The sequence below is a fragment of the Panulirus ornatus genome, chromosome 4, assembly GCF_036320965.1.
Source record: "Panulirus ornatus isolate Po-2019 chromosome 4, ASM3632096v1, whole genome shotgun sequence".
NCBI classification, from domain to species: domain Eukaryota; kingdom Metazoa; phylum Arthropoda; class Malacostraca; order Decapoda; family Palinuridae; genus Panulirus; species Panulirus ornatus.
Window position 1 is genome coordinate 59,686,838 of NC_092227.1, and position 26,521 is coordinate 59,713,358.

At 43.3% G+C, this 26,521-nt stretch overlaps 1 protein-coding gene across 7 annotated transcripts in view; it reads right to left on the reverse strand.

The window, feature by feature from the left end:
* Positions 1-26,521, reverse strand: part of LOC139766508 (uncharacterized) — a 1,237,960-nt gene that overhangs the window by 70,423 nt on the left and 1,141,016 nt on the right. For all 7 annotated transcript variants that reach the window (XM_071695222.1, XM_071695230.1, XM_071695271.1 and 4 more), the window contains 3 exons: positions 17,029-17,467; positions 10,970-11,529; positions 7,525-7,696 (listed from right to left, as the gene is read on the reverse strand). In XM_071695222.1, coding sequence (XP_071551323.1) covers positions 7,525-7,696; positions 10,970-11,529; positions 17,029-17,467 — 1,171 coding nt within the window. The remainder of the gene's footprint in view (positions 1-7,524; positions 7,697-10,969; positions 11,530-17,028; positions 17,468-26,521) is intronic.

Consider the following 26,521-nt stretch of genomic DNA (forward strand, 5'->3'; position numbering starts at 1 on the left):
AGACGACCTGACAAGACGAAGCGATGAGCGGTGGGCGAAGTGAACGAAATACTGTGTCGGAAATTTTGGCCACGAGACACGAACTTAAAAGTGAAGCTGGAGCAACAAGGACAATGGACACCTCAATGGCCCCGGAAGACAACCTGATGTCGTATTAGGTCATGCTGTGTTTACATACATCTAAGCGAGCGCTGCTCACACACAACTACGGATCACCGTCAAGCGTTCGACTCTAAAACAAATACTAAATTGAGGTTCGTAATCAGATCTTTCGGATCATATGCATCATGTGTCGCCTGTGACTGTATATGAAGTTTCTAAGCAAATGAAGGAAATAGTCAGAAGTTGACGTCCATCTGGTCTTTCTTACAATATAAATCATCTGGGTAAACTTGTTTGTCCAGTTTACCTCGTGTATCTTCGTCATAGTTTGGTCCAGGCAGGCATGTTTGCTCTCAGCAAGTCTGGTCAATAAAAGTTTTATGTTCCCAATACGTTTGGTCTGAACATTTTTTTTTTTCCAAACATGTTAACTGCCAGAATGTTCGTTCGAAGCATGTGTGATCCCAAGATGTCTGAAGACACACATACTTGTCAACGCATCTGCTGTACGATGTTGACTCCCTAACTTCTGTTTTCGGAAAACGTATCACTATGTTTATGTACATACGAACCTTAAAGTATAAAGAAACCTTCACTGACCGCCGCGGTGGGATTAGAAATGCACACACACGTTGAAAGAAGGCTGTAGACAACAGAAGCCTCGGAAGGCACCGTCTTCCTGACCTAATGTTGAAGCGGTGCACACAAGCAACTCGCGCCATTGACCTCAACAACTGGTGGCCATGCAGTCTCACCAAGCACAAGCTACATCTTGGACGAAATCTTCCTAAATACACCACACGTACGTATATACTCCTCTATCATCCCTTTTGTTTTCATAATCATTTTCACTCGCGGTGTTCCATGAATCTTTACTATTATCATTATTATCATTATTATTATTATCATCATCATTATTATTATTATCATTATTATCTTCATTATCATTATTATCATTATCCTTATTCACTTGGGACGGACTCATGGTCGTACCTGCGGTCTGTGCCCCCAAATGGGAATAACGGATAAGCAGTCGACCATGTACACTGTACAGACCTTGTCTTCAGCGGATATGTACATAAAAAGCCGTTTCTCTCTATGTGTGCAGGGTGACTTCTTCTATCGCCAGGAGAACCTACGAAAATGCTGTGTGGGATGGATTCTCCTCGTACCCACTCCAACTCCGCTAGCATTAAAAAAAAAAAAAAGGGAAATTTACTCAGTAAGCACCAATCGAGAAAGTACCTGTCAATACTCACCAGAACTCATTCAAACACATCGTGAATGTGTCTCTACTGTACGTGTTTCGCAAACGAGAACCAAGTTTTACTTGGCTGCTCAGCAGACTCTATATAATTTGGTCTTTTTTTTTCAGTTACCCTGTTATTCAACCCGACAGTGTTTACGCAACTGCCCAACTTAATTATGAAGTTAACGTTAAGCATCCGGGCCCTTACGTCTTCACTCCCAGCGCTGTGTAACCCCTCCCCTTACAACGGACTGCGGTACAAGGTGGACATTATCTGATTCTCCTGATTAGATTTGCATTTGTAAATATCCCCCTTAACAGAGCATTAGACAGAAGAGGGCATTCATTAGCGTGCGCGGATGACTATATTCTATACCACTCGTTGCTCGTAAAGAACACCGCCTGGGATTGGGTGGGTTGGCTCCTGAATGACGACGACTAATTACCGGCCTACACAGCATCAATTATCGTTGCGTCCTGAACAGCATTGATTACCGTTGCGTCCTGAACGGTTCTGTTTACCGTTGGCTCATTTCGGGTGGCGCGATGCCAAGTCGATCGTCTGTTCCAGTCGTGCCGTATGATGTGACAAGGGTCAAGAGGTGTGGATAGCCGAGACAAGCGATCTGAACGCCTGATTACGGGGTTTGACGAAATCACATAACGTCTCTTCTGGCTCAATTCCTTTCCTTCCTCGTGCAAGTTGGCGCGGCTTCAGAATGACCCTTGGGCGTTCGGGCGAACTTCCACTTACGTCTCTGGACATGATCTCCCCGTAGGGCAGACGAAACCAAGTGCAGTCTCTCTCTCTCTCTCTCTCTCTCTCTCTCTCTCTCTCTCTCTCTCTCTCTCTCTCTCATGAACGAGCATGGCAGAGAAACTCGGTGACAAGGTCACAGCCTCTATGCTATTCATATCCTTCAACTCGTGCTCGAAATCTGAGGAGCATCACGCTTACCTAGACCGCAGAGAGAGAAAAGTTTTGATTTGTCGGATGGCGAAAAGTCAGATCAAGTTGGTCTCAAGAACCAGAATACGTAAACCACATCCACCCAGACAAATCGACTTGCCCTGATAACCTTGCTCGAAGATTCTTGAGAAGTCAGACTGGTAATCACCGGAACCAAAATAGTCATCAAAACACGACCGGAAGGTAAGGTACCTAACCACTGGAAACTGGCTAGTGTTATCCCTATATGTAAGAAATATGCCTTACATTACAGCCAAATTAGCTTTGCGTCAGTTTTAAGTAAAAAGAAGGAAAAAAGGCGACAATACAGTGAAACTTCTAGATCTTGAAATCATATTGGACGGTCAGTACGGCTTCTACAACTAAAGATCTTGTCCAACAAATTTACTAGAATGTTTTAGAGAGTTAATGAATGATAACTAGGTCTCGAAGGCACCCAATGATACAGTATACAGTACCTACAATTTCTTAAAGCATTCGATAACGTACCACACATATGACTGCTCCTTCAAATGAATCACGAGGAAGAAGGAAGAGCAAAGTGCCTTGGGTCATCGACAGAGAACAAGGTGTAGCTTCAAACGTCAGAGAATCCGACTGTCGCTGCAACGTGACGAGTGGTGCCCACAGGGGTCGGTCCTTGGCCCCACTTTCATTATAGACATGAATGACTTTGGTATTTCGGTTAGCGTCTCGTATCTAAGATCTCCTAATTTGCTAGTGATATAAGAGAGGTCGGGCTATAAGTGAGCAAGACTGTGAGAAAAATTAATTAGGGATTCATAAAACATTATTAGAGTGACTGAACAAACGGCACATGACATTTAAGGTAAACAAACGTAATTCATTATCCCTGGGGATAGGGGAGAAAGAATACTTCCCACGTATTCCCTGCGTGTCGTAGAAGGCGACTAAAAGGGAAGGGAGCGGTGGGGCTGGAAATCCTCCCCTCTCGGTTTTTTTTTTCAATTTTCCAAAGGAAGGAACAGAGAAGGGGGCTGGGTGAGGATGTTTCCTCAGAGGCCCAGTCCTCTGTTCTTAACGCTACCTCGCTGATGCGGGAAATGGCGAATAGTATGAAAGAAAAAAAACGTAATTCATGCACTTTGGACACAAGAATACTACACACAACTATTAAGTATTCGGAAATCTGCAGTCCAAATTACATGAGGAGAAGCACTTCAGGGTTGCTATCGGTAAAAGCCTGAAGAATACTAAACGGCGCAAAGCAGCAAGTAAAAAAGTAAAGTGAATTTTTGGATTTTATAGCTGAGAACATCAAATACAAAACCTAAAAAAGCGATTCTGACCATTGTAAACGCTCTAAAAAGACGACATCTCGATTCTTCAGTTCAATTCTGCTCCCAGTTCTGCGAAACGGATGAGGGAAAACTAAAGCAAATTCAGGGAAAGCAGCAAACCTGATTCCAGCTTTGAGAAATCTGCTTCACAGAGTAAGTTTAAGAGGAAAGGAGGATATGTTATGGGTAGAAAGAGAGTGTAAAGAAGGTAAGGGAACTCGGAAAAGGGGTTTACATAAAGGAATACCATGAGAGAATGGGTATTGAAAGGCAAAGTTGAGAGTAAACGAAGCTGGGGGAGTGAGTGAAGAATGTTAGGTATTCAGTGCTGGCATGTGCGAAAGAAGTGTGATGCATGCAGAAGGCGGCAAGGTGAGACAGTAGTAAGTGGTGGGATGACGAGGTTGAAATGCTAGTGAAAGTGAGAGGAAGGGTGTATGGGCGGTGCATACAGGGAAGGAGTGCATGTGATTGGGACACTGGGACGTCAGGCACCGACTTCTATTCTTTTCTTCTGTTGGAATATTTTTTTTCTCCTTTTCCAAACAGACCGGCAGTTGGTACCTGTTTCCTTAAAGTTATGGGTGAATGTAGTGTGTTCATTCTGTGGTTACGTGTGCCACACTGTCTCTTAAGAAGTGTCCTTATTGGATACTCTCTCGAAAGAGAAGGTCAGGTCAGGTCTCAGAAGTGGAGGTCAAGAGTGTCAGACTGTCGCAGATGAGGTCAAATGTGTCACGACGTCTGAACAGGTCAAGTGTGTCTGATTAGAAGGTCAGGTGTGTCACACTGTCTCAGGAAAGGTCAGATGTGTGTCTGTCATGAGTAAGGTCAGATGTGTCTCACTGTCATGAGTAAAGTCAGATGTGTCTCACTGTCATGAGTAAGGTCAGATGTGTCTCACTGTCATGAGTAAAGTCAGATGTGTCTCACTGTCATGAGTAAGGTCAGATGTGTCTCACTGTCATGAGTAAGGTCAGATGAGTCTCTGTCATGAGTAAGGTCAGATGAGTCTCTGTCATGAGTAAGGTCAGATGTGTCTCACTGTCATGAGTAAGGTCAGATGTGTCTCACTGTCATGAGTAAGGTCTGATGTGTCGAAACCATATAGAAAAGGGCTCAGGTGTGCCAACTATGTCGCGCCTCGAACTCAATTAAGGCAGGTATGTAACAGTCAGCCACTAATGACTCGCTCGAGAAGTCTTCTAATTACAGTAATTACGAAGCTGTAATGTCTATTTCTGTTGTGTTGTCTCCTCCACTTTCATAAGACGATAGATAGGGACGTCTGTAACGGAGACTAAATAATATATTGATAGTTTTCGGGTCTATATGAATATATCGCTATGTACTTGAGATTAACTTTAAGTCTCTCTAAGGCCCAAAGGACTGATTACGAGAAAGCTAGTGGTCCGTAGCGGCATCACATCACATTACCGTGTTATCACTCGGTGCTGGTGTTTGGAGGGCTACCGTATTAAGCAGCGCTGCTTGTGTGAAGGATCGTCTCACGCAGTGTTACTGGGTTTTATCAAAGGCAATCGTATAAAACCGTATCATTCTTTTATAAGAGTTACAATATTAAGCAGTGTTACTTTTCTAAGGGTTACGCTTTTACCATGAACGTAGCTATACTTTCTGGTGTAGTTAATGAAAGTAATGAATTAAAGAAAATATTTATCAACTCCATTCAGCCATGTTACTGTCATATAAACTGTACTAGACCAATACTAGATCAAAGAATTTCTCAAACGTTTGGCCAAGACAAGCCAACTCTTTTTACTATTTACGACATGACGAATATGAAGGTGAAAACCAACTGAGTACTGCATGTACAGACGTCCGTAATGAAGCGGTTATCGTTGATGAATGTGATGCATTCATGGGCCGCCCGTGGTCAAGTCGGCCAAGGTTCGAATCCTGGTAACGGCAGTCGGACCACAGTCCCACCCAGCTGTCGATCCACCCTTAGGGGCTGGCCGATAAACTGGGGACCTGGCCTTGGCTGGCATTAAAAAAAACAACAAAGTGTCTCTTGCACCATCATTATGATTGTGATTCAAGATTGTAATTCACTGGTATGTTATGATAATGGTGGGTAATGAAATCCCGGCGTGGGCATCTCACATCCCACCCTATAGTCTTGTAATCCTGAGGAAGGTGTCATTTTGTTTCTGTGGACTGGTACTGAAGAGGCTTAAGCTATAACAGTTGGTCCTTAACTATCCACGGCCTTTACATACCTACGAACAGCACAGATAACTTGTGCCTGTGTCAGTTCTCAAGGCCGTGCGGAGGTGGGGAAAAAACTTATATCGCGCCACCAGATCATCTAGAAACTAAAGCAAAAGTCAGAGGATTAGGAGGCAGTGTTAGTGCGAATCTAGGATGATTATGTAGAACTAAAGTTCAATATAGTGTATTCCCAACTGTTAATCGGTATGATCTGAGAGAGGAACAGTCACATTTACCGATTGGTTTCCAGCAGGCAACGCGACATAATCTAGTACAGAAAAGATCTGTGCTTTATCTTTACGATGCATATGATAAGAATGCTGATATCAAAATACACAATATGAACAATGGGAGTACCAAGGAAAACAGTTTTCTAAAGTTTGTGGAAAGTGTTCATAGTTAACAAAAGCGAAATATAAAATATGACAACGTTACAAACAGAATTTAAAGACAGGACTTTCTGGGAATGCAAAGCATGAAGAAACATCTGGTTATAATTTGATGGACTGGAGTGAGGAGAGCAGGAGTCAGAGATATATGATGAGAGGGATATATGGACAGCTACTTCTATACGTATAAAATAAGAGAACAAAATCATGAGTTCGTTACACGACAGAAAATCTGGACAAACAGAAAGAAGGAGGGACAACACACCGTAAACGCAAGTAAACAAAATAGTGTTTGGACACAACACCGAAACGTCAAAGACGAACATTTTGCTGGGGTAGTCAAGGGTCAAGGACGAAAACTAAAAGTCAGCACTTTACTGATCTTTCACTAACTTTTCTTCGAGTGACATATACTTAAAAGTGAGCACATCACTGCAGGTCACACCCATATTGTGGGAGTCATGGTAACTGTCTGTAGTCTCTTGGAAGACTTGATGGGGCTGTGGGGGAAAGATCAGCAATGCCATAGGCTACCAATTACATAGCATTTACCGGCTGTTGTGTGGAAAGCTTTCCAGGCCACAGAGCAACTCTTTTTTGAGTTAGTAAGTGGTCGTGTTGCAGTACCTCATTGTTGACCTCATGAACTCGAGCAACGTTAACGAGCCACAGCCAGCAGAACACAGCACGCGAAATTTCTCAATGAATGGGCGAAAAATGGCAAAAGGAAAGTATTATGAAGGGTTAAACGAACGGCACACAACTGTGGCTCGAACAATATCTTCGGTAGAGGTATGAAAGAGGCCAATTACAGGGGTCGCTTTTTCTGTGACGCAACACGGAAGCATGCATGCTGTTCTTTCTGCTCTCGTCCCTAGTTCTACTGCTACAATATTATGCAGGTGGACGAACGACGCTAGTCAGACTACAGTCTATCTACTTATGCATCTGTCTCTACGTCCTCTCTCTAACTTTCTACTTTTGTCTATCAAGCTATCTATATCTAAAAGAATGTTTCAAAACACAAAATCAGTCATGTTTCCTTCCTTTCAACCACACATGCATTTGTTGTCACTTAGCTTTGCGAGCACGTACGTCATCAGACACATATCTATGCATGTGTGCCTTGGTTAGAAGCAGTGCATGTGTACGGAAGACTGCTACTATACACAAACACAGCGTCTAAGCAGATGGGCTCGCATGACCACAAGCACACTGTTCTTGCTCGCGTGCCTACAGAAGCGAGCGAAAAGCTACCGACAGATGCTAGCGACATACGTTTATTGTGGTGGTGTCTCATGCGATGCTGCTGCTGGTGCTGGTGTTGTTGTTGTTGGTGGTGGTGGTACTGGTAGCTCCACTTGTGGTTCCACGAGGTTCTCTTGCTTGAGGACACAGGCGGGACAACCCTGGGCAGGACCTCGTTCATGGCCCTGTCCGTCACGGTTTGCTGGAGGGAGGAGAAAAGGAGCGAGGTCAGGTCCAGTGCGCAAGGCTGCTCGAGGGGTAAGGGACACTACCTTGCCCTAAAGGGCTATAAGTCATTCACAAAGGTTAAAAGGAAGACATTTTCATACTTGTAGGCGTCTATGATTCTATCCTCTCTAATCGCTTTCTTTCAGATCTCGTATCTTTTCAACTCTATTCGTCTGGCTGTCTGCCAGTCTACCTACCTATCTGGTTTTCTTTGCATCCCTAATTCGGTTTCTTCTATCTACTTTTACTCTAAATTTTTACTCTCTTGCTTTCCCTTTGACTCTTTTTATATTACTCTCTCTCTATGATAACCTAGTTTCTGTTATCTGTCTCTCTCATGTATTTCCTTTCTTTTGCATGTCATCGAAATTGCAGAAGCTTTGGTTGTCACTTGCCAATGTTGCCTTCCTGTTAGCAACCAATATCATTTCATTTACGATATCTAGACAAACACATTCATTGACTAACAATAGATGCATACAAATATTATAAAATTACATATGGTTTCCTTAATCATACCTTCTGCTTCATTTTAAACATTATGAATATATTCAAGCATACCATCATGAATACCTGCCTATACACTGGGTTTTTATCCCAGTACCACAAACCAGTAATCATCATTAAAAAGTACCATAATTACCCAAGAGCTATAAATGAAAAGAATGCACAAAACATTTCACAGACATCTTCTTTTGTTTAAAACTTACCACTTCACTTATAGGAAAAGATATGACATATTCAATTATACTTAAGCTTTTTAGTGTTAAAGAAAACAGAAATACCAAACATAAGTGCTAGGCGCAGTGTGAACATTGAGGAACAGGCGAGGCAAATGAATGTGAACAGTGGGAAGGCTAAGGAAACAGTCAACAAAGCTAAAAGGAAGAGAAGGTCATTAATGAAAATGTTTTTTTTTTCTATCACTTTGTGTGTGTGTGTGTGTGTGTGTGTGTGTGTGTCCCACGAATGTTCCTACGGGCCACCAAGGCCAGCCATCTTAATTCCTCTAGAAATACAATCATTACAGGGAGATTACCACTCTACTGCGAACGTACAACCGCCAGTTTGTAAGCTAGGATCCCAGTTAACCAATTCTGATGTAAGGGGATTATCAACAAGACTGCTAATCAAACCACCATGTGTAACTCGGGTCTGACACAGGAGACATTACGTAAGTACACATCAGGTCCTGGTTTAGTTGGGGAACTACGCTATAACAATGGATCTCTGGGGGCCACTTCGCGTGGCTGACGATCGAGGTTCCGACGTGATGACCAAACTCAAATTCTCATAATCCAAGAAGTTTATACCAGCAATACAGGAGTTCTACGTCAGTCACCGTAATACCAATTCTCTCAAGCCGTAAACTTCATTCACGATAAAGAAAAACAGCATTTTCGGTGCAATATTTTGGCGTTGTTGATCACTGACAGTCGACACAGCTCCAGTACTCTCGTGTAGTTCGTACCGAAGGAGGGTATGAGGGTAGTTTGCACCGAGGGAAGTTAGTTTGTACCGAAAGAAGGTAGTCTGTACCGAAGGAAGGTAAAGGCTTTGATAATCAAACCGTTCTACGAGTGTTTACAACGAAAGGTTTACGTTTAAAGAGTTGTTCCGAAGAAAACATTCCCGGAATTCGCGAGAGCTGTGTAACGGGTGTGTTGATGTAGCATGTTAAGGCTCTGATGATGGTCTATCTCCGACAGTCTTGCGGACACTTGACTTTGACAGCAACCCTCCAAGCCCAGCTAACGCTGATGGTCGAACTACCTGCTGAGCCCAGAACCTAGTTCAGCGGGTCTTTCTTTTTTCTTTTCGTACCGCTCCTAGAGTTTATGTTACACGAGTGTAAATCTCTCTCTCTCTCTCCGTACAGTACAAATAAGTGATCACACAAACACAGAATTGTATTATAGAATAAATTTCTTATTGAACGAAAGCGTTTTCATCCGCTGTATCAAATAGAAATGGTTAAGCGACTGGGCAGCACTAGCGTAAAAAAAAACTTGCTCCCTAACAAGAAAATAATAATTAGTAACTAATTAGCTGACCACACTTACGAGCGTTTTTCACTGACCCTCCGAGCCCTCGCTTAATTTATTCTCGTCCCTCCAGTTTAAGAACCACTGGCATTTGGCAACTTTAGTGCTCTGTCTAACTGATAATCCCGATGATTTAACAAAGAATTCACTTGGTAACACATGATATCCAGCTACCAATCAAATTCGATGGCCTAAGTACCACACATAAATGTTTTCGTAATAGTGCTACATTTCAGTTTAGCTGCCAGCTATGTTTGGTGGTCAAATCTTCAGCTACCGCTGCGAACAAAGCTACTTCTGACGGTATAGCCTCTAGTTAGCTTTGCTAGTGTAACTACGAGTTATACCTGACGTTCAAGCTTCCATCTACATTTCATTGTTCTGGTGTTTATGACAGTCTGACAATCGTCTCTGACGTTAAATCTGTCATCTACCTTAGACCATTTAAGAAACGGACCATCATCTACCTTTACCCGTTTGTTATCAGCTGCCTTTCGCGGTGTACCCTGCTAAATTTGACAGCGAAGCAACAAGATTATTCAACGGTGAAAACACGACTTTCCTTGATCGGCTTTGGCAGTCCAGCAACTTACTACCTCTGTTGGTCCAGCCATCAGCTGCCTCCCGTGGTCTCAGCCATCAGGTGTTTTTCATTGTCTCTCGGTATAATCCATCTTTGATGGTGTAGCCTCTAGTTACCTCTGATAGTCTTGTTACCAGATAACGATGAAGGTTTAGCTATCACTTATCTTTCATGATCCACCTACCAGTTAGCACTGGTGGTCAAACTTTCAGCTGCTTTTGAGGATAATCATATGGTGATTAAGTGCTGAATCTTGGGAATAGGGAACTCGCGTTAGTAAGGGGTACAAGTGATTGTCTTTCGGTCGATATTCTTTTAAAGGATGTTCGAAGATAATCGAAAAAAGCTGAATCTAACCTAAAATCCGGATGACTTGGAATTACCAGAGACTGAATGCCAAAGGCGTCAGAACCAGACGTGATGCTAATGTTCACAACAGAGGAATGAGGCGCATGGCATCTCTGCTCCTGAAACTACAGGTATCTATGTCCTGAGCATTCGAGAACCTTATCCTAAACAGCTAATTTAATCTTAAAACTGTTATGCATCAGGCGAGTTTGGACATTCCGAACACAGACGCCTCATATGTAAACTGCCTGTGCTTATCAACAGGACGGACCTGCTTCGGTGGCCAGTAGGAGGTGTCCACATGGGCGGTGCTCGTCTTCGGAGGCTTCAGGGGCTTGTCCTCTGGGTACACCTTCGGCGTGTCGTTGAAGATAGGTTCGTCCACCGTCTGCTGAGGCGGGCTGATGATCGTGGTAGGGAAGAGCGGGTGCATTTCCACCACTTTGGCCTCTGTGGTGGTGGTGGTGGTGGCTGCGGGAGTGGTTGGCGGCGGCGAGGTGGTTGTCGTGGTGGTAGCGACAGTCATGAGCTGGTCCAGGGGTGTGGCTGTCACCGGTGGTGAGGGGAACATGTTGGTCGATGTCGTGTATGGTATCGAGTGGATCATTTCCGTTATCTCAGGTTTCGTGGGGGCGTCAGTCGTGGTGGGTGGGGTCTGGGTAGTGGTGGAAGGGCATGGCTGCAAGTTACAGGCCCTCTGCTCCTGTGTCTCGATCCCTGCGTGAACACATTCTTCAAAGAGCAGATGGTTAGGGAGGCATCTGTAGGAACGTATCCGGACACCTCCATCACAGGACGTGGAACATCCGGACCAGACAGACCAGGTCAGCTCTGTTGGTATTAAGATAATGTAGAGACAGATCAGGGAATATTACCTAACATGATAATGATTCAACATCCAGACACACACACACACACACACACACACACACACACACTCACTAACTGAAGCAAAGAAACATATGAGCAGATAATTGCACATACCTATCTATCTATACAACTTTGCATTAAACGTACAAAAATAAATATACTTTAACCATTCAGGTACAGGCTGATGACAGGGCAAGATGTGTAGAGGATTTCAGAAAACAAGAAATGATATGGGTGCGGAGAGGATGGTGAAGGTAAGTGAGCTTGGAAAAGAGGCTTGTGTGAAGAGATACAAGGAGAGACTTAAGAAGAGAGTGGCAAATGGTGAGAGTATATGAAGCTAAATGTAATATAAAGGAAATTTACGGAATTCAAACTGCAACAGACCACTGAGTTCCTGCATGGCTGTTTGCGATAGTGGAAGATATCAGAAACTCACAGATTAGTGATAAAAAAGTTTGAAGGCATACAGATAATCGTAATGCTTTCAACCATCCTAGCTGGTAAATAGTTACATATGTCAACAATCCTGTTGAAGAGGATGTTTGAAGACAGTATCTGGTGTGAGGTGGCTTGATCCAGTAAGTAATGAAGGGGCAAGAGAGAAATGTAGTAATACAAAATGTGGCTGAGAGAGCTGAAGGCGTGTTGAAGTGGTTTGGACATATTGAGAAAGAGTGAAGTAAGGCTGACACCGAGGATATATGTCAGAAGAGGAGGGAACAAGGGAACGGAGACCAAATTGGATATGGAAGGATGGAGTGAAAAAGATATCGAACTTACAGGAGGGTGAAAGGCATGCAAGGGATAGAGTGAACTGGAAAGATGTGGTATAATGGGGGTCGAAGAGCTGCCAATGGACTGAACCAGAGTTTGTAAGCAGTCTGGGATAAACCGTGGAAAGGTTTGGATGTTGCCGGATGCTGCCTTTTCTCGCCTGTTCCCGGCGCTACCTTGCTAACGCAGGTAATGGCGATCAAGTACAATATACATATCTTTTTCTTTCTTCTTTTCCCCTCTCTTTTCCATATATATATACTCGCCATTTCCAGCGTTAGCGAGTTAGCGTCAAGAACAGATGACCGAGTCTCAGAGGAAAAAAACAACTTGACCCCCTTCTCTGTACCTTCTTTGGAAAAGTAGAATAAGAAGGGAGGATTTCCAGCCCCGCCCTTACGACCCTTCTACGAAACTCAGGGAATATGAAGGCAGTATTATTTCTCCCCTATCCTGGGATATATATGTATTATCCCTGGGACCAGGGGAGAAAGAAAACTTCCCACGTATTCCCTGCGTGTCGTAGAAGGCGACTAAAAGGGGAGGGAGCTGGGGGCTGGAAACCCTCCCCTCTCGTTTTTAATTTTCCAAAAGATGGAACAGAGAAGGGGCCAAGTGAGGATTTTATTTATCATACTTTGTCGCTGTCTCCCGCGTTAGCGAGGTAGCGCAAGGAAACAGACAAACAAATGGTCCAACCCACCCACATACACATGTATATACATAAACGTCCACACACGCACATATACATACCTATACATTTCAACGTATACATATATATACATACACAGACATATACATATATACACATGTACATAATTCATACCTGCTGTCTTTATTCATTCACATCGCCACCCCGCCGCACGTGAGATGACACTCCCCTGCCCCCGCATGTGCGCGAGGTTGCGCTAGGAAAAGACAACAAAGGCCACATTCGTACACACAGTCTCTAGCTGTCATGTATAATGCACCGAAACCACAGCTCCCTTTCCACATCCAGGGCCCACAAAAACTTTCCATGGTTTACCCCAGACGCTTCACATGCCCTGATTCAATCCATTGACAGCACGTCGACCCCGGTATACCACATCGTTCCAATTCACTCTGTTCCTTGCACGCCTTTCACACTACTGCATGTTCAGGCCCCGATCGCTCAAAATCTTTTTCACTCCATCCTTCTACCTCCAATTTGGTCTCCCACTTCTCCTCGTTCCCTCCACCTAAACATATATCCTCTTGGTCAATCTTTCCTCACTCATTTTCTCCATGTGACCAAACCATTTCAAAACACCCTCTACTGCTCTCTCAACCACACACTTTTTTATTACCACACATCACTCTTACCCTTTCATTACTTACTCGATCAAACCACCTCAATTTTTTATCCCCAAACATCTCATTTCAAACACATTCACCCTCCTCCGCACAACTCTATCTATAGCCTACAACTCGCAACCATATAACATTGTTGGTACCACTATTCCTTCAAACATACCCATTTTTGCTTTCCGAGATAATGTTCTCGCCTTCCACACATTTTCAACGCTCCCAGAACTTTCACCCCCTCCCCCACCCTGACTCACTTCCGCTTCCACGGTTCCATCCGCTGCCAAATCCACTCCCAGATATCTAAAACACTTCACTTCCTCCAGTTTTTCTCCATTTAAAATTACCTCCCAATTGACTTGTCCCTCAGCCCTACTGTACCTAATAACCTTGCTCTTATTCACATTTACTCTCACCTTTCTTCTCTCACACACTTTACCAAACTCAGTCACCAGCTTCTGCAATTTCTCACACGAATCAGCCACCAGCGTTGTATCATCAGCGATCAACAACTGACTTACTTCCCAAGCCCTCTCATCCACAAGAGACTGCATACTTGCCCCTCTCTCCAAAACTCTTGCATTCACCTCCCTAACAACCCCATCCATAAACAAATCAAACAACCATGGAGAATATCACGCAGCCCTGCCACAAACAGACATTCACTGAAAGCCAATCACTTTCCTCTCTTCCTACTCGTACACATGCCTTATATCCTAGATAAAAACGTTTGACTGCTTCTAGCAACTTGCCTCTCACACCACATATGCTTAATACCTTCCACAGAGCATCTCTATCAACTCTATTATATGCCTTCTACAGATCCATAAATGCTACATACAAATCAATTTGTTTTTCTAACTATTTCTCACGTACATTCTTCAAAGCAAACACCTGATCCGCACATCCTCTACCACCTCTGAAACCACACTGCTATTCCCCAATCTGATGCTGTGTACATGCTTTCATCCTCTCAATCAATACCCTCCCATATAATTTCCCAGGAATACTCAACAAACTTATAACTCTGTAATTTGAGCACTCACCTTTATCCTCCTTGCCTTTGTACAATGGCACTATGCATGTATTCCGCCAATCTTCATGCACCTCATCATGAGTCACACAAACATTAAATACCCTTACCAACTAGTCAACAACACAGTCACCCCCCTTTTTTTTAAAAATTCCACTGCAATACCATCCAATCCGCTGCCTTGCCGGCTTTCATCTTCCGCAAAGCTTTTACTACCTCTTCTATGTTTACCAAATCATTCTCCCTAACCCTCTCACTTCGCACACCACCTCGACCAAAACACCCTATAACTGCCACTCTATTATCTAAAACATTCAACAAACCTTCAAAATACTCACTCCATCTCCTCATCACCACTACTTGTTGTCATCGCCCCATTAGCCCCCTTCACCGATGTTCCCATTTGTTCTCTTGTCTTACGCACTTTATTTACCTTCTTCCATAACATCTTTATATTCTCCCTAAAATTTAATGATACTCTCTCACTCCAACTCTCATTTGCCCTTTTTTCACCTCTTGCACCTTTCTCTTGACCTCCTGCCTCTTTCTTTTATTCATCTCCCAGTCATTTGCACTATTTCCCTGCAAAACTCATTCAAATGCCTCTCTCTTCTCTTTCACTAATAATCTTACTTCTTCATCCCAGCACTCACTACCCTTTCTAATCGGCCCACCTCCCACGCTTCTCATGCCACAAGCATCTTTTGCGCAAGCCATCACTGCTTCCCTAAATACATCCCATTCCTCCCCCACTCCCCTTACCTCCTTTCCTCTCATCTTTTTTCATTCTGCACTCAGTCTCTCCTGGTACTTCCTCACACAAGTCTCCTTCCCAAGCTCACTTACTCTCATCATTCTCTTCACCCCAACATTCTCTCTTTTCTGAAAACCTGTACAAATCTTCACCTTCGCCTCCACAAAATAATGATCAGACGTCCCTCCAGTTGCATCTCTCAGCACATTAACATCCAAAAGTCTCTCATTCACGCGCCTATCAATTTACACGTAATCCAATAACGTTCTCTGGCCATCTTTCCTACTTACATACATATACTTATGTATTTCTCTCTTTTTAAACCAGGAATTCCCAATCACCAGTCCTTTTTCAACACACAAATCTACAAGCTCTTCACCATTTCCATTTACAACAGTGAACACCCATGTACACCAATTATTCCCTCAACTGCCACATTACTCACCTTTGCATTCAAATCACCCATCACTATAACCCGGTCTCGTGCATCAAAACTACTAACACACTCATTCAGCTGCTCCCAAAACACTTGCCTCTCATGATACTTCTTCTTATGCCCAGGTGCATATGCACCAATAATCACCCACCTCTCTCCGGCCACTTTCAGTTTTACCCATATCAATCTAAAGTTTATTTTCTTATACTCTGTCACATACTCCCACGACTATTGTTTCAGGAGCAGTGCTATTCCTTCCCTTGCTCTTGTCGTCTCACCAATCTCTGACTTTACTCTCAAAACACTCCCAAACCACTCTTCCTCTTTACCCTTGAGCTTTGTTTCACTCAGAGCCAAAACATCCAGGTCCATTTCGTCAAACATTCTACCTATCTCTCCTTTTTTCTCATCTTGGTTACATCCACACACATTCAGACATCCCAATCTAAGCCATCGAGGAGGATGAGCACTCCCCGCGTGACTCCTCTGTTTCCCCTTTTAAAAAGTTAAAATACAAGGAGGGGAGGGTTTCTAGCCCCCCGCTCCCGTCCTCTTTAGTCGCCTTCTACGGACACTTGGGAAATGCGTGGGAAGTATTCTTTCTCCCCTCTCCCCAGGGATATATATATATATATATTAATATATATACTATTATAATAAATATATATATTTCTTTTATTTCATACTATTCGCCATTTCCCGCATTAGCGAGGTAGCGTTGAGAACAGAGGACTGGGCCTTGAGGAATATCCTCACCTGGGCCCCTTCTCTGTTCCCTCTTTGGAAAATTAAAAAAAAGTGTGAGGGGAGGATTTCCAGCCCCCCGCTCCCCTCCCCTTTTAGTCGCCTTCTACGACACGCAGGGAATAAGTGGGAAGTATTCTTTCTCCCCTATCCCCAGGGATAAAATATATACATATATATATATATATATATATATATATATATATATATATATATATATATATATATATATATATATATATGTGTGTGTGTGTGTGTGTGTGTGTGTGTGTGTATGTATGTATGTGTGTGTGTGTGTGTGTTAGTTTTGTACTTATAATAAAGAATGATCCATTACAGATATGCTTATGATTTACAAAGTAATAGTAAAATGGAACCATATTGATATACCAAATTTCTGCTGACTCTCGACACCTGATCCTTCAGTCAGGTCCTCGTCATCTGAAGCCTGTGAGGTGTCAAGCTGATTCGACAGATCTTCTGCTTCCGTCATTTCCTTCTTCTCATTCCGTTTATCTTCTCCATCGTCCGTGTCCTCACTCTCGTCCTCAAAGACTTCGCTGTCTTGCTCCTCTATAAAATTTTCTTCGTTATTCCAATCATACGGAAAGGTGCCACGTCCCCTTCCGTAATAATCGTAATTATCGTACACGTGATCCGGGAAGCTGTTGTACTCGATGTACTTGTACATGTCAGAGTCATCGTACAGTTTGTCGCCATAGTCGTCGTACGCATACTGGCCGGGGTCGTCGTAGTCGAGCTGATGGGATGCGTGGTGAAGGAGCGTGTGGTAGTCCGGATCAGGGAATCCCAGGGGTCGCCCAGCATCCTACGGAAGATCAAAGGTGGATAAGTGACCTGGATTTATTAGGAGAGAGAGAGAGAGAGAGAGAGAGAGAGAGAGAGAGAGAGAGAGAGAGAGAGAGAGAGAGAGAGAGAGAGAGAGATTCAAATTGATGGACGACAGTCGCGTCTACTGACATAGAGGCAAATACAAATTCCCAAATAATTTTATTACAATATCGAGAACAATCATACAGAATACATATTCTTTTTTGTTTCACAGGCTCTCGACAAACAATATGGCTCTGGAAAAGGCAAATCTAATATTAATCGGAATTTACGCTCCATAACTATATGAGAAGGGAGCTTTGACTTGCGTTTTCTATATGCAGAATGGTAAGTGTTGAGGATGCCAGAGAACGTTTTCTTTTAGTATCTGCAGGTACCACAAGCAAGTGGGCTCCCCAGGCATTTTGATCAGTTCCATACAAGACCTCGACGGTCGCATCGTGGAGAGTACGGTATATCTGACGAATTAACCTTTTGTGACGTTTTGAAACCTGGACAAACGTGAAGGCAGGAGCGGCAAACGCGAACGCTAGGACCAACGCTATTATGCATATGTTCATGTTCGACTACCGCAGACGACATGATCATGTCCTTGTGATACTGAGGGAAAAGCCTGGCCTCTTCTAACCTCTATATGATGTAACCTTTCGGAACCCAGTTCTAATCTGAACGTGCTAGAGCTGTTGACCCTTCCTAAATGCCACAAGAACCCTGAATTCTTAGATCTTACTTGGTACCAAGCATTATCATACACCAAACTTCGATAATCGTTAGGAAATAGATAACCGCTTCATTGGCAGCAGCAGCGGCAAGTGGGGATATCTCCTGCCACGATGCACGGAGAACAAAACCTACATCTACCAAAACCTTCCCTCCTGGAAATCTCGGCTGGATGATGATATCCTGTAGACACGTAATCAACCAGGAAAATAATCACCAAGTTCTATGCCAACAGTCTCTAATAACAGACTTATTAGGATCACTTTCTTTTTTTTTCTGCTGAGCTCATAAACAAGCTAGCATTCCTGTGGTCGTGGTTGTGAGGGGTGGCTACATGCGACCGGTCACTGTGGCCTTCAAAGACCGGCCGGGGGCGACCAGGCTTCCGGTCTGTGATCGTGTGTACCCTTGAACGACACCCCAACCTGGGCCTATCGTAGTACTGCCCCTCTGACCGTGAGTGGTAGGTTGCGACCTGCAATTACCCGTTGTGGTTACGATGGCGTGTCGGGCCTATCGCATATTTTCGAATGTGAAAATAAAAAAATGCCTAATTGTTAATGTCCTAAAATCACAATCATCACCCTTTGTTAAGACAAGTCATAACGTTTCAGATATTCCATTTACTAGTATGTGGTTTCATAATAAGTCAGTCTAGTAATACAGGTGTCCCGCTACTTTTCGTCTATCTAATTAACAGCAGATGACCTTATACGTCCTCGCGCTGTATTGCTAGAGCCCTTGAGAACCAGTGGTTCCTTACGCCTCCCGTAACACCTTAATATCGAGAGCAGGAGGTCATTCATACGTTACCATAGTTATATAAAAACATTCTACGTACGTCATATATGCAGAGCACCCGAGGAGTAAGTGTTCGGTGTCTTAGTTCTGGTAGATGCACTGTGGGCACGAAGGGTCTTGGGATATGCTGAAACGGTGTTGGTATGGTATCCAGAGTGTAAGTGGGAGTGTGTGGGATTCGTGTTTGTATGGTGAGTGTGGTTTCTGATGGGTGTATGTCTGGTGGGTTGGAGTTTAAGACCAAGTTGGGACGTCGACTGCTTAATGCTTGTTAGGCTGCTTCGGTGGATGCTTGTTTTGTCTTGTGTTAAGTTTGTTAGAGGTTGGGTAACTCTGAGTGGAAGCTACGGAAGTGCGAGGCCAAGGTAAGCTGAATATATGTAGATATGATGATCACACTTCTCCGTGATGATAGTATGAAGGTGAAATTGCACTTCAGCAGGAATTCATGGAGTTTTATTTATCATGTAATTTTTCTATACATGTGGCACGACATGTTTCGTGGAGAAAATCCACCTCATCAAGTGTCGGTACTTAAAGTTATTTAAAACCCAAAATTACACTTGATTCCCGCCGTCCAACACCAATCTTCATGGACCAATCACTCTGCTTTGCGTGGCCATAATCGTTGTAAGGGAGAGTGATTAAGGGGGCCACGTGGCGGAGGATGATCCGAGTAGCTGGGTGTGTCATGAACACACAAAATTACGAGAAAAGAAAAAAAAATATAATTATACATTATTTCTTTTCTCCCACACCTGATCGCCGCTCCCCGCGTCAGCGAGGGAGCGCCAGGAAACAGACTAAGAAAGTGTCACGTCCGCTCACATCCGTACTCGAACTGTCGTGGGTAATGCACTGAATCGAAACCACAGCTGCCTATCCACATCCAGGCCCCACAGACCTTTCCATGGTTTACGCCGGACGTTTCACATGCCCTGGTTCAATCCGTTGACAGCACGTCGACCTCAGTATACCACATCGTTCTAATTCACTATCCGTGCACGCCTCTCGCCCTCCTACATATTCAGGCCACTGGTCGCTCAAAATAGTTTTCACTCATTCCTTCCATCTCCAATTAGGTCTCCCTGTTCTCCTTGTTCCCGCCCCTTCTGACACACATATCCTTTTTTTTTTTCAACCTTTCCTCACTCATTCTCTCCACATGTCCAAACCACTTCAACACACCTCCAGCTCTCTTTAATCACACTCTTTCCATTACCACACCTCTCTTCCACTGTCATTACTTATGATCATAATATGGATGATCGAAAAATCAAAATGTTTCTTCAGTCATGGTTCAACATGCAGGGCGACCTGTGTAAGATATGGCGAAGAGCTGCCCGCTAGAAGGTGTATCATCTACTTTATCACGGCAGGTGTAGGAAATCGACCACGACCTTTCTCATCCCTATAATTTGAGGGTGGGGGCTTGCCTCCGGCTGGAACCATGATTGGGAGTTGTTAACACTTCCATGGCCTCTCAAGACAGCTGTGTTCCACGAGATTAATAATAAAGTTCGATATGATTCATGATACTACGTTTCATATGAAAAAAAAAAAAGAAAATGTAAAAATCTAGGCGCGTCGGGTTTCCGTTGACTTCATAAAGATCTTATCGTATTAATGTATTATATCATTTGAGGAAATTGATCAGCTTTCATAATGATCCGTCTGTAATATTGCCGTGTATCGACGCTAAAATGACTGAACGTTTATGTAAAGCGATTATCTTCTCTCTCTTTTGTCTTGATTACTGGTTCAAACTTTAATGACACAAAAAAACTTACAGTTGTAGGGAGAATTCTCTTCTGACACTGAATGGTTCGATCTGCAGACGAACACTCCGACCGAGGACGTACCTTTCTCATAACTTGAGGTGGCAGGCCATCCGAACCTGCTGACTAATTTGCATGTGAGGTTCGGCGACACAAGTTTCATCTCATTCATCTTGAATTTTTGTGTCCAAGTCGGTAGGTATTTTCTTCCGTTTCATTAAGTGTCGTCCAGATCTGGTATGTTGATGATTTCCTCTCCGGTATGCTGGAAGCAAGAGCTTTCCTCCACATTGATGCCTTTGGCTGGTCGGGATACGATGGCTCCTATGCCTCACTAAAACCTGTATATATATATATATATATATATATATATATATATATATATATATATATATATATATATCTTTCTTCTTTCTTTTATACTATTCGCCATTTCCCGCATTAGCGAGGTAGCGTTAAGAACAGAGGACTGGGCCTTTGAGAGAATATCCTCACGTGGCCCCTTCTCTGTTTCTTCTTTTGGAAAATTAAAAAAAAAAAATGAGAGGGGAGGATTTCCAGCCCCCCGCTATATATATATATATATATATATATATATATATATATATATATATATATATATATATACTATAATTACTATAATGGAGCCATAGCACTGCTGTCTGTACACCTATTTATCTACCTGACCAGCAATCCATGAGAGCAAAATCAGCAACCGTGAGACGACGATAAAGATTTTCTTTTTAAACCTGATAGAAATTTGGTGTATGACTTTACAACACAAGCGTTACCACTGTTCAGGTGCAGAACGTCCAGAGGGAAAGCTTACCTAAGCTATGGTAAAGACAAGATACATACAACCCCCGAGAGATCAACCTAGCTGAGCTGAAGTAAAGACGGGAGACACCCCACGAGAGATTAACCAAGCTAAGCTATAGTAAAGAAAGAAGACTCCCTCCCTCCCCACAGAGATTAACCAATCTAAGCGATAGTAAAGAGAGGAGACGACACCCCCCCCCCCCCCCCAGATATCGACGTAGCTAAGAGATGGTAAAGTGAGAAGATCAACCAAGCTAAGCTTAACTGTAAGAACTTGTCTCGCAACTTCCTCCTGCTGCTTGTTTGTGTGGTTCTTAGTTTCAGCTTCAGTCCTCTGTCATTTCCTAGTCACTTTGATTTGAATTTGTTCTCTGGGTTTTGATGCCATATCTCGTGGCTCCCTCTGGGTGTATCCGATTCCTGAAGTATTCTTCGTCAGTGGAGTTTACTTATATTTGTGTGCGTGTGTGTGTGTGTGTGTGTGTGTGTGTGTGTGTGTGTGTGTGTGTGACGAGATTTACTACAATATATGTAAGTTCCCAGGTGCACTTTCGTGTAATGATCAAATCATCAGAGGGAGATACAAGAACGAGTTCAAGAACGGTTAGTTGATATACAAGGAAGAGACGTAGTGGTTTTCCCCGGCCTGCAACTTCCCTTCTTCTTCCTGGAAAAGCGTTCCCGTTTTTCTCTGGTGCGCGTCGCCGTTTTGCAGACATTTTGGTCGGCATCTGGAAGCCAATGTTTTGCGACCGTGGTGGAATTGCCAAACTGAATAATTTTGCAGGCTCAATTTCTTCGTGTGGTAGTATCAGCGGTTCCACTCCATTAAATGCATACATTCAATTCAGTTCCTTCGCAAATGTCCCTGGGTTTGCCGAGTTCATTAAGTGAGCTTGTTGGAAAGCAGTCAGAACTTCCGCCGATACCTTATTAGACATTTGGATGATGATTGGGCTTGCTTTTGCATGTTCCTTATGCTTGAGGAGCCTCTGCATAGGTTTTGTTTTTCTCTCATATTTTTCTTAGTTCCCTCATCTCTCCCTTGACCACTAAGTTCTTCTTTGGGTAGCCTTTGGCTAGCGCACTGTGTGTATCTCCGCAGTTAACGCTCTTGGGATATTGGTTTTTCTCAGGGCAGTCTCGTACGACAAGTCCATCCAAAGCGCACTTTGACGTTGGGAATGGGACAAGCATTCGTCAAGTGGTTGTAGTTTTAGCACTTACGGCAGGTGCTGCCCTCTATGTACTGCTCTCCCTCTTCCTAATCACGCCTGACTGAATAATATATGATTCAGAGTCTGCCTGTTTTTCTCTTTTTGTCATCTCCAGCTCCATAAACCAGATCTTCAGCAAGGATTTTCCGGTGGAGATCTTGAACATCTTAGGTGATTCTTGACCCCATATCGTGTTTTAGTTCCTCTTCAGTAGCTTCATTTATTGAAGTCTGTGCACTTTACTACTACCGTCTTCTTATATCTTATTTCAGAGGAACATCACGAGCAGACCTCAAATCCACTGGTTCATCAGCAGGGTCTGCCGAGAACACATGTTGACCCGTGCAGAGAACCACAGAACTCTCAGGGGCGTCGATGATACAATTAAACTATGTTATTTGTCAGGATCTGCAGCAGTTACCGCTCATCTGTGTGGTAACTGTCTGGTGCCCATCCTTATTCTTGTATTCCACAACCATGCTATGAATGAAGGTCTACATACAGCACTGCCAGCCTAAGCCAGGGTGCATAACTCCCCACCTCGTATGAGCTGGGGCTCGAAGGGAGATGCTTGTCGTTTAAGTAGTTTATAAATAGCACTGCTCCTAACCACAATCCCCACTCAAGAGACAATCTGCATGATCACTGGCCTTTGAGACTAGGCAAAGGATGAAGATAAGAGCAAGTCAAAGGTACAGAATCTGAAACCCGTCATGAGTGACGGGCAAGTCGCAAAATCCGCTGTCACCCGACATAGTCGACCAACAGCAACAAATGGGTAAAGCGCCAAGGGATATGCCTCCTCCGCTGATCTCAGACTGGGAAAGTAGGTTATCCGGGATCATAAAGAGTCGCCAACGAGAGGAGCTGGAAGTCCTAATGTCTGCCAGTGTGCAGAGGTCGTCAAGGAGGAAGGTTCTTCCTAGGAGTGGTCAGGGGTTCAAGCAGTGTCGTCAACAAAGGCAAAGCTGGAATGTGAATGTCCTCCAGCGAGCGAAGGTCGCCGGGAGGGTCGCTAGCCAGTATGGTCGACAGCTAGGAGTAAAGCAGAGCGGAGCACGTTCCTCTAACTTCCTTCCTTTTGCTGCTGTGTCTCTGTATATCCCCAGACAACAATGGTCTTTATGGTCTATATACAACGGATTACGTCCGACGCGGGTCACCAATGAGTGGCGGGGTCTGGGTAGGAAAGCGCTCTGCATGGGATCGGAAGGGGAGTGAAAGGTGCGGGGGTCAAGAGAGAGAGAGAGAGAGAGGTGGGGGGTGAAATGTTGGGGAGGGGAGGGCCATGCAGGGGTCAGGGTCTTGGGAATGAGAGGAAGTGTGGAGGCCTTGGCGGAAAGTAGGGCAACGCAAGGGGTGGAGGTAGAGGTAAGGGAGGGCTGTGCTTGGAGCAGAGGGTCGAGGGAAGGGAGGGCCAATAAGGGAACTGAGGTAGGGGTAAGGGAGGCTAGTGCAAAGGATGGAATCGGGAGGAAGGGGGCAGCGCACGGGGATGTGATCGGGGAGGGTCGTGCTGGGGTTGCTGGAGGGAGTGATGGTGTGGACTGTCCAGCAACAGAACCATCAAAAGTGACTTGAGGCTTAGAGGCCTCAAGGTTGGCCCAGGAAACTAGGTGTAGGTGGGAAGTGGAGACGAAAACGGATGACCGAGACTAAATCTATCAATTCATCCTCTTGAAAAATAATAATAATAAAAAAAATCAGATATTTCAGGAATTCGGTTAATCCATCATTAGTAAACACTGACGAAGGTTTGTTAAGAAACTGCTTTCAATACGGCTTATATGTAAAAATGAATATATGTAAGGGTAAAAGACAATTGCATATTTGTTGCAAACCGTAAATCTAAAATACACGTACACGACTTAAAAAATATAGTTAGAAAGTAAGTGAAACTACCTTCGATTGCTGGCAGTGTCTTCAAACTACTGCCTATCTACAATTAAATTTACAGTCTAACGAATTACACTGACATTTACGCAGGGAACTTATGAAGTTAATGTAAATATGTACAGGCGAAATAACCGTTAATTAATCATCTCTCCCTCCATGTCGACAACCTTCCCAATCTATTCAATCCAAATCACAACTTGCAGATTCCAGAAGTTAGTAGTCGCTGGCGTTGGCAATGTAACCAGTCCATAATTGGTTGTACCACTCTTCTGAATGTAACCCGCTTCTATTTGTGAAGCATTTGCAATATAATCAATATCGCAGGTGTTACGTGAACATCTACAAGCCATAGATAAACAAAGTTGCCGAGATTTTCCTAGAAAATTTGAACTGGCTTCCTTTATTACTAGAAGAAGACTATCTTTAAATCATAAGTAAAAGAGTTACTTTCATCTGGAGACCTGTCTTTTGACAGCAGGGCTCACAGGCCCTAAATATGGAAATCTCGTACACATTGTGTCTTATGGCACAGTGAGTGCAGATAATTGTTTCAGAAATCATAGAAAATTATCAGTGTAGAATTTAATGAAATAGAGGAAAGAGAATCCACGTTCCATTTAAGTTTCCAAAACTACAATTCTGAAAAAATTAAAGGTAATTTTTAGGTATCCCAAATGCTTGCTCAGCCACTGTAGATATCAAATTACCTTTGAATATCATCAAAGGAAGAAATCAAACTTGGTTAGGCTAGCGTTATATCACTTTCCTGTAGACTGGTGTAGAGAAGCTATTGTTCTCTCTCTGAATTTCAGTATCTGGGAAGTGAAGTCTTTTCTGAATTTCAGCAATCACAGATAAACTGAATACTATCGTGTTTCGAATCGAAGAGATCCACGAACGATTGAACCTGGTTCATAGATGCGGACAATGAACATGTAAAACCTATATTGGAAACATTTTTTTTTCCAAATATATCCATACGTTTGATGAAATAGAAACGTTTTCCTTCACGCAAAGTAGGGCGACTGGCTAAACACAGTAACCCATCTAGCTACACAGCATTCAGAGGAACAAGGATTCAGAAACTCTCGATTTGAGATGCTGCATTTTGTAATCTCGTGGATACGGAGGACGAAAACAACATGAACCGACGATTTGGTCCCAAATGATATATTACGGTGACGTTCTCTACCCTCCGGTTCCCGTTTTTTGTTCTCACCAGCAGGTATTGGACGTCAGCACACACGACTGATAGTAAATGACCAGAGGTCTGAAGTCTGCCACGAGAGGGAGTTAAAGTTTTACTCAGCTTTTAGCTTCTGGTTTTCTTATTCTGAGTTATTTTAACTTTCTTTTATTTTGTAATCATCATTCAGTTTTATATTATCTTTTCTTTGCCTTTTAGGTCTACATTTTGTAATTGCCTTCCAAGTGTCTTTACCTTTTACATTTTGTATTCATTTCATATATACATTAAATCTCAACTAATGCTCTGAACAGGTTTTGAACAGGGATGCAATTCAATGATAATGGATTGAGCAAATGCCCACTTGTCTGAATGCTTCTCTAAAGAAGAAGGACTCTGATGAACATGTTTCATTCAAACCTTTCTCTTTTCGTTTCCATTGCCTTCATGGAAGTTTTATCTAAATGGTCATGAGAAAGACATAGGTGTTACTGGGCTCCAGAACACTGGGTCTTTCGAGGCTGTCTGTGATGAGGAAAGATATCAGACGCTCAGCTTAACGTTGTAAAAGACAGATGACATAGAGATAATTCAAAGAGAATAACCTGTCATCT